The 14,925-nt window shown below is 45.6% G+C and overlaps 1 protein-coding gene across 1 annotated transcript; it reads left to right on the top strand.

Moving 5' to 3' along the window:
- Nucleotides 1-3: 3 nt before the first annotated feature.
- ITFG2 (integrin alpha FG-GAP repeat containing 2) lies at nt 4-10,573 on the top strand. The gene is made up of 12 exons (XM_062487428.1): nt 4-1,032; nt 2,279-2,374; nt 2,807-2,848; nt 3,703-3,880; nt 4,187-4,326; nt 4,732-4,880; nt 5,954-6,048; nt 7,842-7,892; nt 8,359-8,450; nt 8,957-9,074; nt 10,108-10,281; nt 10,431-10,573. Exons 1-12 carry the CDS (start codon nt 937-939, stop codon nt 10,571-10,573), a joined length of 1,374 nt encoding a protein of 457 aa, XP_062343412.1. The 5' UTR covers nt 4-936.
- Nucleotides 10,574-14,925: the final 4,352 nt, after the last annotated feature.

Here is a 14,925-nt window from a genome sequence, read left to right as displayed (position 1 = left end):
TGGGAGGTCACTTCGCTTAAGGAAATACTGGTTTCATTTGCCTAATAGAGCCTTAGGGTTGCCAGCTAAGGGGGGTGATTTTCATGAGCTCTGACTATAGTAACAGCCCTGTGTATGTGAAAAACTCGTACCAAAGCACTACCCCCTCTTTGTGGGAAACAACACTGTGAATGTCAGCTGGGGTTAGAAGAAGGGATTTATGACTTAGAAAAACAGTTAAGGGGGACAGGGATGCCAAGCCAGAGTACTTACTCTTCAGCAAGTAAATACCTCGATTTGTTGCTAATTATTCCTGGATATACGAGCCTCTGTGGTTGAAACTGTTTTGCTTCTAAAGCGTAGGGCCAAGTCCTAATGAAAAATTTCTAATGGTTGAACAGCAGTTTTCAAAAATCTCCCACAGGCATTATAGTTGTACATGTTTCTGAAAGCAAAAAAAAAGTGAAGATTTCTGTGGCACATCTAAAAAAAATCTAGTCAATGGTGCATCTGTTGTTAAGTGTGAGCAGTCTTGAAAGTACCACTGTGCCCTTGTTGTTACTACAAAACTATGAAATGTTTGAGAATGTAAATCTGTTACGGACACTAAACAAGCCCTGTTCAGGCAGCGTGCTCCGAGCTGTCTGTAAAGCGGGTCTGGCTGCCGGCAGAAGGTGGCATACTGGTGTTTGTAAAGTGAGGTCATGCATGTAAACTTCAACTTATAAACTCGGTTATGTATGTCCTTATAGAGGAAAAAAAAAAAACAATGCTTAAAATAAACAGTTACAGTTCTGACTTCGTAAACCACAGCCGTCTGTCTCTGCGTGTATAAATCTACAAACCCCTGAGGGCGCGCGGTGTTCTGAGGGCGGTGGGCGGGCCCCGCCCCGCCCCTGCTCCCGCCATTCCCGGCGCGCATGCGCCCCGCGGAGCCTCCCCTCCCTCCGGGCCGGGATGCGCTCGGTCAGCTACGTGCAGTGTGTGGCGCTGGACTTCGCCGGCAGCCTCTTCCCTCACGCCATCTGCCTGGGGGACGCCGACAACGACACGGTCCGAGCCCGGACAGCGGGCTGGGGCGGGCGGGGCCGGAACGGGGCTTGGGGGGGAAGCGCCGAGGGGCAGGTGCGGCCCGGAGGAGCCGGCGGAGCTTCCAGCCCTGGGGACACACACGGGGCTTGGCCCCGCCTGAGCGGTGTGAGGGACGCGGGGCTTCGGTCAGAACCGCCCAGGAGTTGCCCTGCAAAGGCGACGTTTGCTGGGCTGCCCTCGCCTTTACGTGTGCCGGTCACCCTGGGTGTGGCCTGGGTGGTGCAGAGCCACAGGGGAACTTAACTTCTGCTCAGTCGACATTGACTGTCACAGTGGTGGGGATGTAGCGGTGCTTTGCTGGGCGCAGCAGATCACAAGCAGGGCAGAGCCAAGTCTCGGTGTCTCTTGACCCGAGCGATGGATGAGTGTGCATTGGGAGTGTTGCTGTCGGCCCCTGAAATGGTTGGTTTTGACATGGTTGGTTTAGATTTGTCTGTAACTAGGAAGAGGATAGCTTAACCAGTTTGACGTCAGCTGTTTCTTCTCCTCAGCAGTCAAGGTTTTTTACAACCTTATCATGGAAGGTGTCATGGCTAGTAATGCAGTAGATGATTAAAGGGATTCTCCCATAAAACGTTGTTCTTAGGGTAAGGTGTGCAGGGAATTATGGAATGCACACCATTTAAATACATAAAGGTATGATGCAGGAGATGGGATAATTGGAGTAGGCCTATCAGCATGGGTGGTTGGTGATTTTTAGAAATCTTTAAAGAAATAATCACCATTCTGAAATCCCTTTACCCCTTCAATGAGATTGAACATCCTGTGTAAATCTGTTGTAAGTGTTCTTGCACTCTCTTCTTGGATGGTTATATTTTTGTCGTTGCCATCATCTTCCTTAGGTGATTCAAGTCAATCTAGATTGAAGGGTGGAAGATGGAGTATTGATGATTGTTCTAACATCCAAGCAGGATGTTAAAACAGTCTCAAAATTCTGAAACAAAAAGTGGAGAAGCAGTGGGTAATAGGATGTTGCTCTAAGGAGCTATTCTCCAGTCTCTTTTATCTGCAGGAATAAAATTAGGGCTTTTATATTTTCCCAGACCTTCCATTTTGATTCAAGATTGTCTCTTTAACTAATTTTGTTTTGCTGCTGCTTCCCACAGAGTGATTTTTAGATATGAATTCTGAAATTTTTGCTGTTGAAAGAATACTGTTTACAATGTAATTGTGAATTTCCTCCTACTAACCAAATTTTCTTGTACAGCTGAATGAACTCGTGGTGGGAGACACCAATGGAAAGCTCTATGTTTACAAGAATGATGATAGCAAGCCCTGGGCTGTGCGATCTTGCCAAGGAATGGTCAGTTCTTGACAAAATTCCTAAATGGTTGGGCCTGTTGGTGTATGTGCAGCCAGCTGTCCTTGTCCTTTGCCTAGGAGTATGTAGGCCAGAGAGGAGTGGCAGCCAGAACTGATTCTGATGTCTGTCTTTCGTGCAATTGTTCATGACCCCGCTTTTGCCTACAGCCCCTTGGGCTGGAAGTGATGAGCAAATTAATGGACAAACATAGAAACTGGGCTTCTGTCCCACCTTCACCCTGCTCTGTGCACTGTGGGTTTTGCCCCAGGGCTCTAGCTGTTGTATTTCTGTCCCTTGACTCTGCTCTCCTTGTCCTTCTAAAGGCTGTTAGGATTTCAAGATATTCTTTATCGGGGAGGAGGGTGTGGAGTTTATCCCAGGGTGCTGGGTTAGGTTGCCTTTTCTCATGGATGGCCTTATTTTCTTTTGCAGCTCACATGTGTCCGTGTGGGAGATGTGTGCAATAAAGGAAAGGTGAGAGGGGCCAAACTCTTCCCAGCTGTGTCTGTAGGGCATGTGGGAGGTGTTCAGAAGATTAGGGTCATGTCATGTGCTGAGTGTGGAGGAGGACTGATTGCAGGGGCTGTCTCTCCAGGATCTGCCTTTGCTCACAGAATTTTAGCGCTACTGTTTTTAAACTGTTCCTCTGTTTATATGCAAACAGTGTTTTTCTGTGAGCCTCATGTGGGTTCTAGAGAGCAAGGAAATCTATCCTGTCTTCAGAGAGCACTTTTGAGTTCCATGGGCCATTGTGAGAGCACCACAAGTCTCTGGTGGTTTGAGGGCTGCTGCTTTTGCTCAGTCTGTGGCTTTTGCCTTTCTTGGGCTGATGTCTGCTGTGGCCGTGGTCCTTCTGCCACTTGGCTGTGTGCATTTAAGGTCATCTAAACAAGACTGAGACACGGAATAGTCTGGACTCCCAGGCAAATTCCACTGGGTTTACTATGACTCCTTTTGTTGGATTGCTGTTTCTGGGGGTTAAGCCAGGACCAATGAGCCCAAAGGTCCCAGTTCAGGCACCCTGCCTGAAATACTGTAGCTGTGTTTCCTCTAGTGGGGAGCAGAGCTGAGGTGGGCGTTGAGAAAGCTACATGTTTGAGGATTGCACACAAACCAGTTTGATAGTGTAGTCTGACAAAGATGAACAAGAAGTTTGGACCCTGCCAGTAGTGGAGAAGTTTGTGTGCTGGCTAAAAACCTCCTGTTCTCTCTGTAGCAGTTTTTGATCTTGATCGATCTACCCTTGTTCCCTCCTTTGGCCTGCTGTGGGACAGTTTCTGCACTTTCTAAAAGAGGAAGAATCAAAAGGTTTTTCTCTTCCCTCACAGAATTTTGTGGTGGCGGTGAGTGCAGAAGGCTGGTTTCATCTTTTTGACCTGACTTCTCTGAACTCAAAACACCCAGATGCTTCCAGCCACCATGAGCTGGCAGGGGCAGAAGAGCAGAAGCCAGTGTTCAAGCAGCACATTCCTGCCAACACCAAGGTCATGCTCATCAATGACATTGGTGAGCCACAGAGCTGGTGTGGGAATGCAAGGTGAAGGAGTTTGTGTGTGAGGCACTGGGGAGAGAAGGTGGTGGGGAGCTTACAGAAGGAAATTAGTGTCTTGCTGAAACAGACACTCCAAAAAACCACAGCCAAGTCATGGAAGGGAGAAAAAAAGAGCTTTAGGAAGTTTTCTGAAGTGTAAGCTTTCATTACATGGTTGGGATCCTCAGAGATGCTAACTATAGAAACCAGCAGAATGGTTTCTGCACGTTTGGGCCCTTAGGGCTTGAGAGAGTCCATCTGTCTTTCTCTCTTCCCTGCAGATGGAGATGGGAAGTGTGAGTTGGTTGTGGGCTACACTGACAGGGTGGTCCGTGCCTTCCGCTGGGAGGACTCATCAGAGAATTCAGATCATGTCTCTGGGCAGTTGATTCTGTTGAAGAAATGGCTTCTAGAAGGTCAGGTAAGGAAAAAGATGTTCAGAGCAGTACTTGTTGTACAGTCTCCAAGAGGTGGCTTTTCCAAGAGAAGAAGCACAGAATCTCAGTCCTATGAACAAAACAATTGTCATGTTGATGGCTTGAGAGGAGATTTGCCCAGTGATTTTTCTGTACAGCTGGTAGGTCGGTCTGAGAAGCAGTTGCTCTTGCCTGATGGGAGAGCATTAGTGGGAAGTACTAGAGTTATTTTAGAGTGGCTTTTGGTAGGGAACCAACCTTTTACTGAACTTGGACATTTTGCTTCCAGCTGAATTTGTTCAGCTGCTGCTCAGCTCAATCAGAAGATTTGCCGTATTCAAATTTAGTTGCAGGGAGCACCATAAACCTTTTGGAGTTCTTGACTCTGTGTTTTTCCTCTGCTGCTGTAGGTGGACAGCCTGTCCGTGAACCCAGGCCCTGATGGCTCACCAGAGCTGATGGTGTCACAACCAGGCTGTGGCTATGCCATCCTGTTGTGCACCTGGGACACGGAGCAGCGGGATGCAGCTGCAGGAAAGGATGGATCTGCCCCAAGCAGGTGAAGGATGTTACAGCAGGGGTACATGAGCACATGCCACTGTGGATGCCTGTTACAAGGGGGTGCCACCACATCACTGTTGTGAAGCAGGGGGTGCTGTCACTCTCCTTGCTTCAGTGACCTGCTGTGTTGCTGGCACCTCATCACTTAAGCCCGCCTGCACCTAAGCTTCCATGAGCTCTTCATATCTCAGTCACAAAGATGAATACTGCTGCTTTCCTTGTATCCCACTCTCTTCTGGAATTGGGCAAGGAGAGTGGCAAAACCAGCTCCCTGAGGATTCCTCGCATACTGAGAGCTAAGATAGGGAAATGAGTGACCTAGATTTCCAAAGATAGGTCATCAGATTGCAGGGTAACAGCTGAGAGACTGGGCCAAACCAAATACATCTGAAGCCTAGGATGAAACTCATTCACTTGTTTTCTGCAGGTGAGGCAATCAGAAGTTTTCCTAATGAGACCTCTGTCAGCCAGTTCTGTAAATCACAGCCACAGCAACCAGGATGAGCAGTGAGGTGCTTGTTACTGTCTTAGTGCTGGAAGGACCCTGGCAGAGAACTTGGGTGCTTCTGTGAGACTTCAAGGCAGACAGAAAAAAAACTGCAGCAGGAGGGGACCTAGGCAAGTCTCCCTGATGTCTTGGAGAGCTCGCTGGAATGGTATCCTGTTAGCCAGAAGCCAGGCCCAGATGTGGTCTCTTACCAACCTGTTCAGTCAGGGCAGATACTTCATGAGAGAAAAGCAGCCAGTCTTATGCAACAGTAATAGTAAAAATTGTCCTTTTTTTCCTTTATTGGAATACAGGCCTTACTGATCTTTTTGAGCTTTTTTTTTTTTTTTCCTTTGATGCATGAAATCATTCTGGGTTTGTGTTTTTAAAAGTTGGTGCATTTCTTTTAGTACCTGGGATGACATGCATTTTATTCCTTTACCATTAAATGGCTCAACCTGTTAACAAACTTTGTTACTGTCTGGATTTTTAGAGTTTTGGACTATGCTGCTCCTGGAATTGTTCTGAGACAGTCCCAGGTGTGGTTCCCTAGCTTTTCCCTGTTGTCTTTCTCTTTTCCCTAGTGAGGCCCCTGTTCGAGATGTGATTCTACACCAAACATCTGGACGGATTCACAACAAGAATGTCTCCACTCATCTGATTGGTAGCATTGCCCGAGGTGAGAGATCAGCAGCTTGGGGTCTCCAGCCCAGCAATTGCCCCTGATGGTTTTTCAGTACATTAGTCCAGAATGAAATCAGATTTCCTGTGGTAGAAAAATAACTGTGAGAGGCAGCTGCAAGAACACAGATCTCAGCTTCTCTTAGCCAGCTCCCAAAGACAGACAGTTGGATATTTGCATGTGAACTTTTTATAGCCTTTGTCCTTCCCTAGGTAGCCCTTATCCTTCGCTCAGCACAGGAGTTTTACTGCAGCCTCTGCTGACTTGCATTTAGTCAGTTTGAATGGCTGCCATGCCATGCTTCTACAGATGTCCTTGATTCTTGCTTCTGCATGGCTGCAGCTTATGCCTCTATCTTGTTTCCTAGATGCATCTCTTCCTTCCCACAGCCTCATCTTTGTTCTTGCTTTTCAGCATTTGAATCTCAGTTCCTGGTGGCTCTGTGCTGCTCCTCCTCCTGTGCAGCCCCAACCTCTCCAGAGCTGCTTCCATATTTCATCTATATGATTGTCCTCTGTCTTCTTCCACTGGGTTGTGTTCAGGTCTTGTATCTAACATCTGCACAGCTGCCAGCTTCTCTCAGCCCTGACACACTGCTTTTGTGTCCAGACTTCACTTGTACACTGCTGCTGCTTCCCGCCTGTAACTCCTTGTGCTCTGACCTGTGCCTGGTGCACCTGCTCAACCACCCTCCTTTGGTACCTATGGAGAATAAGTTTTCATTCCCCCTTGGAGTATGTGGGCTTAACAGAAGGCAGAAAACTCCCAGTAGGGATCACTTACTCTTGTATTTGCTCTGCCCAAGTCTTGCCTCCTGCAGTGCTGTCTGAGAATGATTCAGCCTGTCCAATGTAATTAGAGCTTGTGGACAAGAGCAATCCACTGAACCCCACCCTCTTCCCGTTCCTCAGAGGACCTTTCCTGCCCAGTTCCTAAGCTTGTCATGTTTTCAGCATCTCTGATGCTGCTGTGAGCAACATGGTCAACAGAGCATGAAATCAATTATTTCACTGCATAAGAAGCCTTGCATCTATTGAGAGATGTCTGTGAAAAATGAAGGCACACAGAATAAGGGATGAAGAGCAGGCTGTAAAAAAGCCCATTAATGCTGGACCGTCAATAAAGATACAGCTGGAGAGTGCCATGCTGACCAGTTTCCAAGGGTGACACAGCAGATCTCTTGGATCAGGGGCTGTCTGCGTGCATGTCACTATGGGCAGTTAAGCACCCAACCAGCTGACTTTGCTTTAGGCTGATCTGCAGAAATGGGGTGTTTTGCAGCCTGGGATTGTGCAGGGGGCTGTAGCTTGGAGCTGTCTATGGGCACTGGAGGTTAGGCTCATGTTGCTAACCTACTCTGGGGGAAAACTGCCTGCTTGCTTTCAGCTCTGCTGGCTTGCCTCTGACTTCCAGGTTTCTTGAGTTCCTCTTCAGGGAGCAGTGCCTCTCCTGCATTGTCACTGAAAGAATTAAATGCAGCTTTAGTTGAATACAGCTCCAGTCCTCTCTCTGAGAGTGTCATATTTTTAAAACCTGACTTTGCATGTCTTATTTTTTCAGTAGCTAGGTAGAGAGTTTACTGAAGGACTGAAGCAGCCGGATGGTCAGGGGACTCTCCTCTTCAAATTTAATTAGTGATATTTGTCAGTGCTGTCCTGCACACAGTTGGGCAAGGAAAGGAGGCAACATGGATCAGCTTGGCTTGGATCTTTTTTATTGTTTTGAGGAGAGGGAGGGGATGGTGTTTACAAAATGGCATCAACTCCAGTAATTTTCTTTTGCACTTACAGGCTCTGGTGAGAATAGTGGCTCAGGTCTCTTTGCCCTCTGTACTTTGGATGGTAAGTCCTGCTACTGTCCTGGAAGAAGATCTGTGGGGTAGCCAAGGCCTGTCACTAATTCAAAGCAGGGAACCAGAGGCTCAGTGCTTTTGATTTTTAAAAGAAAGGGAAGCTGAGCTTCAGAAACCCTTCAAGGGTCAGGCAAGAGAATTTGATTCAAAGACTCCTTCTGCTGACTTATTTTATATGAAGGCAGGCACTGTGAGGATAGATGCTTGTTTATGCTCTATTCTCTCATGGCCAGTTCCCCCTGTCCAGTACTACCATAGTATATCTGGATAATGGGAGCGTGGTAGGTGGGGTCAAGTGTCCACTGTAGGTTTAGCAGCCAAGACCATGCCTGTGCTATTAGCAACTAACTCACAACAGGCCCTGAGTGTTGAAGGAGTATTGCCTAGCATTAGCAAACATTTTGCTGTCTTTTATTGTTTTCAGGACAGTTTTTTTTCTTTCTCTCTTTCTTCAGGAACGCTGAAATTGATGGAGGGAGCAGACAAACTGCTCTGGTCTGTTCAGGTTGATCACCAGCTCTTTGCTTTGGAAAAGCTGGATGTTACAGTGAGTATCTGAGTAAGGCTGGAAGAGATGAAGATAAAATCTCAGCATGGCTTTGTGTATATGAACTTAGGAAGGGCAGAAGGAATATGGCTCAGCTGGGAAAGACTGGGATTATCTCAGGATGGCACAGAGTGTTCTGACTGTAGCAGTACATTCTGCACTCAGGTCAGTCTGCCCAGCTGCAAGAGGTTGAGCTCTGTCTGCCTGTTAGACCCAGCATCCATTTATCCATTCATAAACTTCTGTCCCCCAGCTGTTCTTCATTCTTACTGCAAAGATGAATGGTTTTGCTCACTGCTAATATCTTGATTGTCTAAAAGCTCTTACAGTACGTAAGGATTGCCATATAGAAGAGAGATGAGCTCCAAATGCAAAATATCTGGATGAGATGTCCAGAAGTGACATCTAGACATCAGTGTTGTGTCTGTTAACCAGCAAGAAAGATTCTTGGCTGTCCCTGGGAGTAGGTGATACCTGTGTAATATGCAGCCCTCTGGTTCCTGCAGGGCAATGGGCACGAAGAGGTGATTGCCTGTGCATGGGATGGTCAGACGTACATCATCGACCACAATCGGACTGTGGCCAGATTCCAAGCAGATGAGAATGTCAGTGCCTTCTGTGCAGGTGGGAAGCCTGTCTGCAAAGCCAGCCCTCACAACTTTTCCCCCTCAAAGCTACTATTCCTATCTAGGAGACCCAGAATCCTTTGTCTGCCTGCAGTGGGGAGCATCTGGGAAAAGTAGGGGTGAGAGAATGTGGTGCTGAGGCTTGTGCATGGTGGCTTTTTTTTTTTTGTTTTAGTTTTTTGTTTTGTTTGTTTTGGGTTTTTTTTTGTTTGTTTGGGTTTTTTTGTTTGTTTGTTTTGGGGTTTTTTTTGTTTGTTTTGGGGTTTTTTTTGTTTGTTTTGGGGTTTTTTTTGTTTGTTTTGGGGTTTTTTTTGTTTGTTTTGGGGTTTTTTTTGTTTGTTTTGGGTTTTTTTTTGTTTGTTTTGGGGTTTTTTTTGTTTGTTTTGGGTTTTTTTTGTTTGTTTTGGGTTTTTTTTGTTTGTTTTGGGTTTTTTGTGTTTGTTTTGGGTTTTTTTTGTTTGTTTTGGGTTTTTTGTGTTTGTTTTGGGTTTTTTTTGTTTGTTTTGGGTTTTTTTTGTTTGTTTTGGGTTTTTTTTGTTTGTTTTGTTTTGGGGTTGTTTGTTTGTTTTGGGGTTGTTTGTTTGTTTTGGGGTTGTTTGTTTGTTTTGGGGTTGTTTTGGGTTTTTTGTTTGTTTTGTTTGTTGTTGTTGTTGTTGTTTTGATTTTTTTCCCTTTTGGAGGTACTAGAGTGGTCTCTTGTCCTCCACACTATTTTTTTTTTTTAATTTGTAGACTTCTTAGCCATTTTTAAGTGGAGATAAGGAGCCCATGGAACCAGCCCGAGTTTTGTCTCTGCTCAGTCCCTTCTGTCAGACCCACAAGAAGCAGCTTGCAAATCCCCAAGCTTCGTGCAGTTCAGAGATAGCTTCTTGGATTGTCTCAAAGGGACTTTGTATACCCAGGCCTATATCTCCACCCAGGTGCTTGCTGTTTTGTGCTAACAGCTTTGGTACCTCATCAGGAGATGCCAATTATTTGCTTTCTCTTTCATTTTGGAAGTAGTCAGATCTCCACATTTCTGCTTTCTGCAGGCCTCTATGCATGCAAAGAAGGGAGCAACAGTCCCTGCCTTGTTTATGTTAGCTTCAGCCAGAAAATCTACATCTACTGGGATGTGCAGCTGGAGAGAATGGAGTCCACCAACCTATTGAAAATCCTGGACTGTGACCCAGAGTTTGGAAGTCTCCTGCAGGAGCTGGGTGTAGGTGAGTGCAGACAGAGCAGAGGATGTGCAGAAAGAAGGAGAAGGGCTGCTGGCAGATGATGTGTTGGGAACTAGAGTATTTCTTGAGGACTAGGCTTTCACACTGCCTGATGGGAATGCCTAACAACTGGTTTTCTCTCTTTTCCTTAGACAGAAGCGATGTTTCTGCTGTCAGAGACCTGATTCACAAAACACTCTATTTTCCTGAGAAATACCATCTCAGCAGCCCCTCACAGGATCCTGTGGAAACAGATTCTTCTGCCCACTGCAGTGGCATCCAGGATCCCTTATAACAAGAAGGCTCACATCTTTAATGCTAGCAAAAGCTCTTCTGCAGCTGGAATTGGGCATCTGACGAAGATGACTATTCTTTCCCTATCTTGTCAAAACTTTGAAATAGAAAAGGGTCTAGAGGCTGTGAAGGGATGTTCTTAGTTATAGGCTTGCCTGTATGCGGTGGGTTAGTTTGCCTTTAGCTGAGGCAGCTACAAGAACAGAAAGGGTCAAGGATCCTGCACATAGGTCTTCTGTTGCCAGTTTCCATATTCCTCACTAAATAAAGTGCTCCACTGGTCACTGTGAAGGAGCAGTGAGGTTACAGATGGAGAGAACAGCTGAGCCAAGTCTCCATTTTGAGCTATTCTTGCAGGTACTTCAGTGAATGCTTGTGAGCTCCTAGCAGGATCACAATGCAGAAATTAGAGATGGAGGAACTGAGTTAGTGTACAGGCAAGGGCCTTCTCTCCCACTTGGGTGTATTTAAAGTAGAACCAAGCATTGTTTGTCTTTGCTGCTGCTCCTCTGCCAAGCAGTTTCTCACAAATCACCTGTTCTGAGCAGCTGGAGACATGCACAACTTGCACTAATGTGTGGAGAGAGAGAGAGCAGCTCCAGCAAAAACAGCTCCAGTCAAATCATTGCTTGTCTCCATCTGCTTGGGCAGGGTGATCCCAGGGAAGGCTGTGACTTAACAAAGCAGCTGTGAAGTGGTCAGTAAGACCAGTCTGACTTAACTGTGAGTCTGTGGTGCTATGAGAGCTTGGCTATCCCATAATAAACAGTGGAAATGCCACTCTTGCCTCTTGTGGAGAATGTCATGCTTTGAGTCCTGCACAACTGAAAGAGGTGGGCTGAAAGTGATGTTCTACTTGCTGGCATGAGGAGTCTGGTAAAGGAGAGCTCATTTGCAAAAGCCCAGGCATGAACCTTTCCACACGCTGTTGTTACTGTGCTTTTCCCTCTCTTAGCTTGTCCCTTGCCTAACTCATCTTGTTAGTAAAGGGGCGGCAGGCTCACCTGCTGGCTAACATCGATTATCCCCTCTCACTTGTGTGATGTTTTATTGGACATGTGTTATGGATGGAGCTGTCCCTTTGCCCTTACAGCAGCCTGAGTCACAGCAAATGCAATTCAGTGATCTGGAGCAAGTGGCAGCATTTAAAGATCCTGCAGGCAGTTGAAAACCTGCTGTGCTTTACTCTGCCAAATATCCAAGGGCAGTCCTAACTGGGAGAAAATGCTTTGTATGGAGAAAAGGAGTGTCTTGCCCTTGGGTCAAAGTGACTGAGTGACTGTTGTTGAAGCAGCCCTGTGTGGTAGAAGGGCAGGTTCTTTACATAATAAACCTTAGCTGTTCTTTCCAGTTTCCCTCTGTAGAGTTATATAAGCTTTTCAGAGGACAGTGCTGTCCTCTGTGTTTGGTAGCAGTGGAAGTTGGAGCATGGAGGAGTGAAATGGTGTGACCTGCTCTGTACCTGCCAGCTTGCTTCTCAGGCCACTGTATCTTTTGACTCTCTTAACTGCAGTAGAAGTTTCTCTCCATTTTAATGGCCTTGCTGAGAAGCATTTTTAAATGTTCCCCTGTCATACTAAATGCTTGTATAAAACTGGACTCTTCAGGGAGGACCTTTCAAGTAATAATAGGGCTTATTAACAGTGGTATTGAGAGCAGCAAGGCTTGAGTCTGAGCTGTGGAGGGCTGATACCTCAGGGTCCTACTCATGGGCTAAAGTGAGGAGTTTGTCTAGAAGCTTGTCAGACCTAGACTGCAACCTCAACAAATTGTCAGCTTTTGTGACAGAGATGTGCAACCACCCATCCCAACGGGAATCATCGCCATGGCTTCTGGCACATAGGGCCTGGCAGGGAAACAGGATGGCTTACAGTCATAACAGAGCAATTCAGTGCTGTCTGTCCATGCCAAATATAAACCTTTATTAGCAACACCAAATAGAAACCTTTATTAGCAACACAAGCGCAAGGGGTGTACAAATGGGTGTGTATGGCTGGAACTGTTTTATGCAAAACAAACTTTGCTGTACAGGTCAAATGATTTCCAAGAAAGGATGGTCAAACTGACTATTAATTATTAATTAAGAAAGAATAGGAAAGGGTTACTAAGGGAGAGATTACATTTTTCTAAGAACCATCTTTAAAAGGAAATGGGGCAAAAGCATTGCAAATGTTGGGCAGGGCCATTTGTGCACCCCAACCCCCCTTTTTGCTGGCCTGAGGATAACATTGCTGTGTGCTGTGCAAGCCCAGGCAATGCACACTATGAAAAGAAGAGGTGAGAAAATACAGACACTACAAAAACATCTGTTCCCCAAAACTTTTCAGCTCTTAAAAACCATTGGAGAGAAAAAATACTAACATTTGAGGGGTTCCCCTGACAGTTTTATATTGCATGCGGCACGTAATAACTTGCAGATGCATTTTGCTCCTGTGCCCCTTGTGCACAAAGAGAAAATGAAAAGTGTCTACAGAAGAATTAACTGAACATGTGTACCATTCCTTGGCCAAAAGATGGCTTTCCTTATTTTTTTCCTGCCTTGAACTCCTAAGTGCCAAATACATCTTGAAGACTGTTACTCAGACTACTTCCCCTGGCAACAGTTTTTCTGTGAAGTGCCCATCTTCTCAGGAAAGGAGCCACTTAAGGCTCTGTCGGAGTGGTTGGAGTTACATTATACTTTCTTTGTAACTAATTGTCTGTCCTTGCCCCCTGACAAAAGCCACAGAGTTGGAATTGAAAGTGGTTCCTTCCCACACAGCAGAAACTGTTGTTTGCTGTATCCTACTCTAGCAGATTGGCATAACCTGCTGGTGCTGGGAAACTTCTCAACAGAGCAGCATTTTCAGGACACCTTTGTATGTCCTAGTGCCAGCACACAGCAAGTGAGGAGTCTGACAGTACTCATAGGCACTGGGGGTATTTGCAGATAAATGATTCATGGCTTTGGTTCTGATGCTCAATTTACTAGCAAAAAATAAAGGGAGAGGGTAGCCTTATTTTCCTGAGACATAATAAACCTGCTCTCCATCCCTGCCCTCATTTTTATGATTTTTCTGCTACAGCTTAGTTATTTCTGTAACTCTTCAGGTGTATCCTGGCATGTGCCAGTGGAGTCTCTTGAAAGGAGGATTGAATGCAAACATAGGTATGTAACTCAATGGTCTTCAATGCCATAGCTCACCTGCTTCTAGTGAAAGAAGGACCAAGCCTCTGGAAATATGGATGGCTGCAGCTCCCATTCTGTTCAAAACCAAGTGACCCCCAATCTCCTGGAATTGGTCCCGATTATGGCTTTGGCAGAATCCATGTTCTCAGGAAGGACGGAAGTCTTTTTCCCCACTCCTGGGTGTATTGCACAGTGTTCCAGAGATTTGCCATGGCAGCTTTTCCCTGCAGACTTTTCCACAACTGCTGTTCCCACTCTATTAGAAAGCAGCCCTGACAGGAACTGACACCAAGATGGTTCAAAGAGATTATCCCTAAAATAATAACATTCCATTTTTATACTGAAGGGACAGGCCTCATCATGAGGAAGCCAGTGTTGGACACATGCAGGATGTGCCTATGTCCTACTCTGAGCTAGCCGTTTGTACTGAACTTCTGCTTTCTCTATGCAAGTGTTAGAGTTCTTTGATCTTCAGTGAAAAAGACCTTTAAATTATTACTTTGTTCCCTTTATCCCCTAAAAGCAATAGAGATTACTAGAATTGGGAGTAGGAAAATGTATCTGTAAAATAGGCTTTTCCAAGAGAAACTACAATTAAGACAGTCTTCAGCCTTGCCAGGCCACTCAAAAATTATTTACTGTGCTCACCAATATTGGAAGACTTCAAAATTACCGTGTTTGCAGACGGGAGTTGAGTTGGCTTCTTTGAGATCGTTTAAGTTCTGTTTTACAGTCACGTTTTAAAGCAAAAACTTTTCTTTCACAATGGAGGCTGTGCTTCAGATGTAATGACACAAAAATGCTTTGGAAGAAGAAAATTATCTTTGGGCTAGAATTCAGAATGCATGCATCTAGTGCAGTAACAGTGTGTCATTTTATGCCAAGTAACTTGGCATCAGGAGCTATGTTGGTGAGAAAAGCAGCTACTGACCCTGTAGGATTTGACAACTGTGATTTAGTGAATGGGTTGAAGTGAGATGTCTGCCATGGCATCATGACCTGTAGTTCTTATTTAGTCATATAAATGGGGTTTTTTTCTGGAAGCTCTGCCTGCAGCAAAGCTTGGTGGGGAAGTTCCAGGATAATTGGCAACAGGTTCCTCAATATCTGGACAAAAGAGACTTCTTCTGAGTGGATCTGTGTGTTCAACTGACATGGACAGGATGAAGGTAGAGAGCATGTCT

This window comes from Cinclus cinclus, chromosome 2, assembly GCF_963662255.1.
Source record: "Cinclus cinclus chromosome 2, bCinCin1.1, whole genome shotgun sequence".
Taxonomy (NCBI): Eukaryota; Metazoa; Chordata; class Aves; order Passeriformes; family Cinclidae; genus Cinclus; species Cinclus cinclus.
Note: the sequence above shows the minus strand (reverse complement) of the source record. Positions and strands in the feature narration are given on the sequence as shown.

Coding starts and splice junctions, on each gene's coding strand:
- ITFG2 (XM_062487428.1), top strand. CDS start 937: ATGCGCTCGGTCAGCTACGTGCAGTGTGTGGCGCTGGACTTCGCCGGC. Junction 2,849..3,702: donor ATGTGTGCAATAAAGGAAAG/GTGAGAGGGGCC, acceptor CTTCCCTCACAG/AATTTTGTGGTGGCGGTGAG. Junction 9,075..10,107: donor TGTCAGTGCCTTCTGTGCAG/GTGGGAAGCCTG, acceptor TGCTTTCTGCAG/GCCTCTATGCATGCAAAGAA.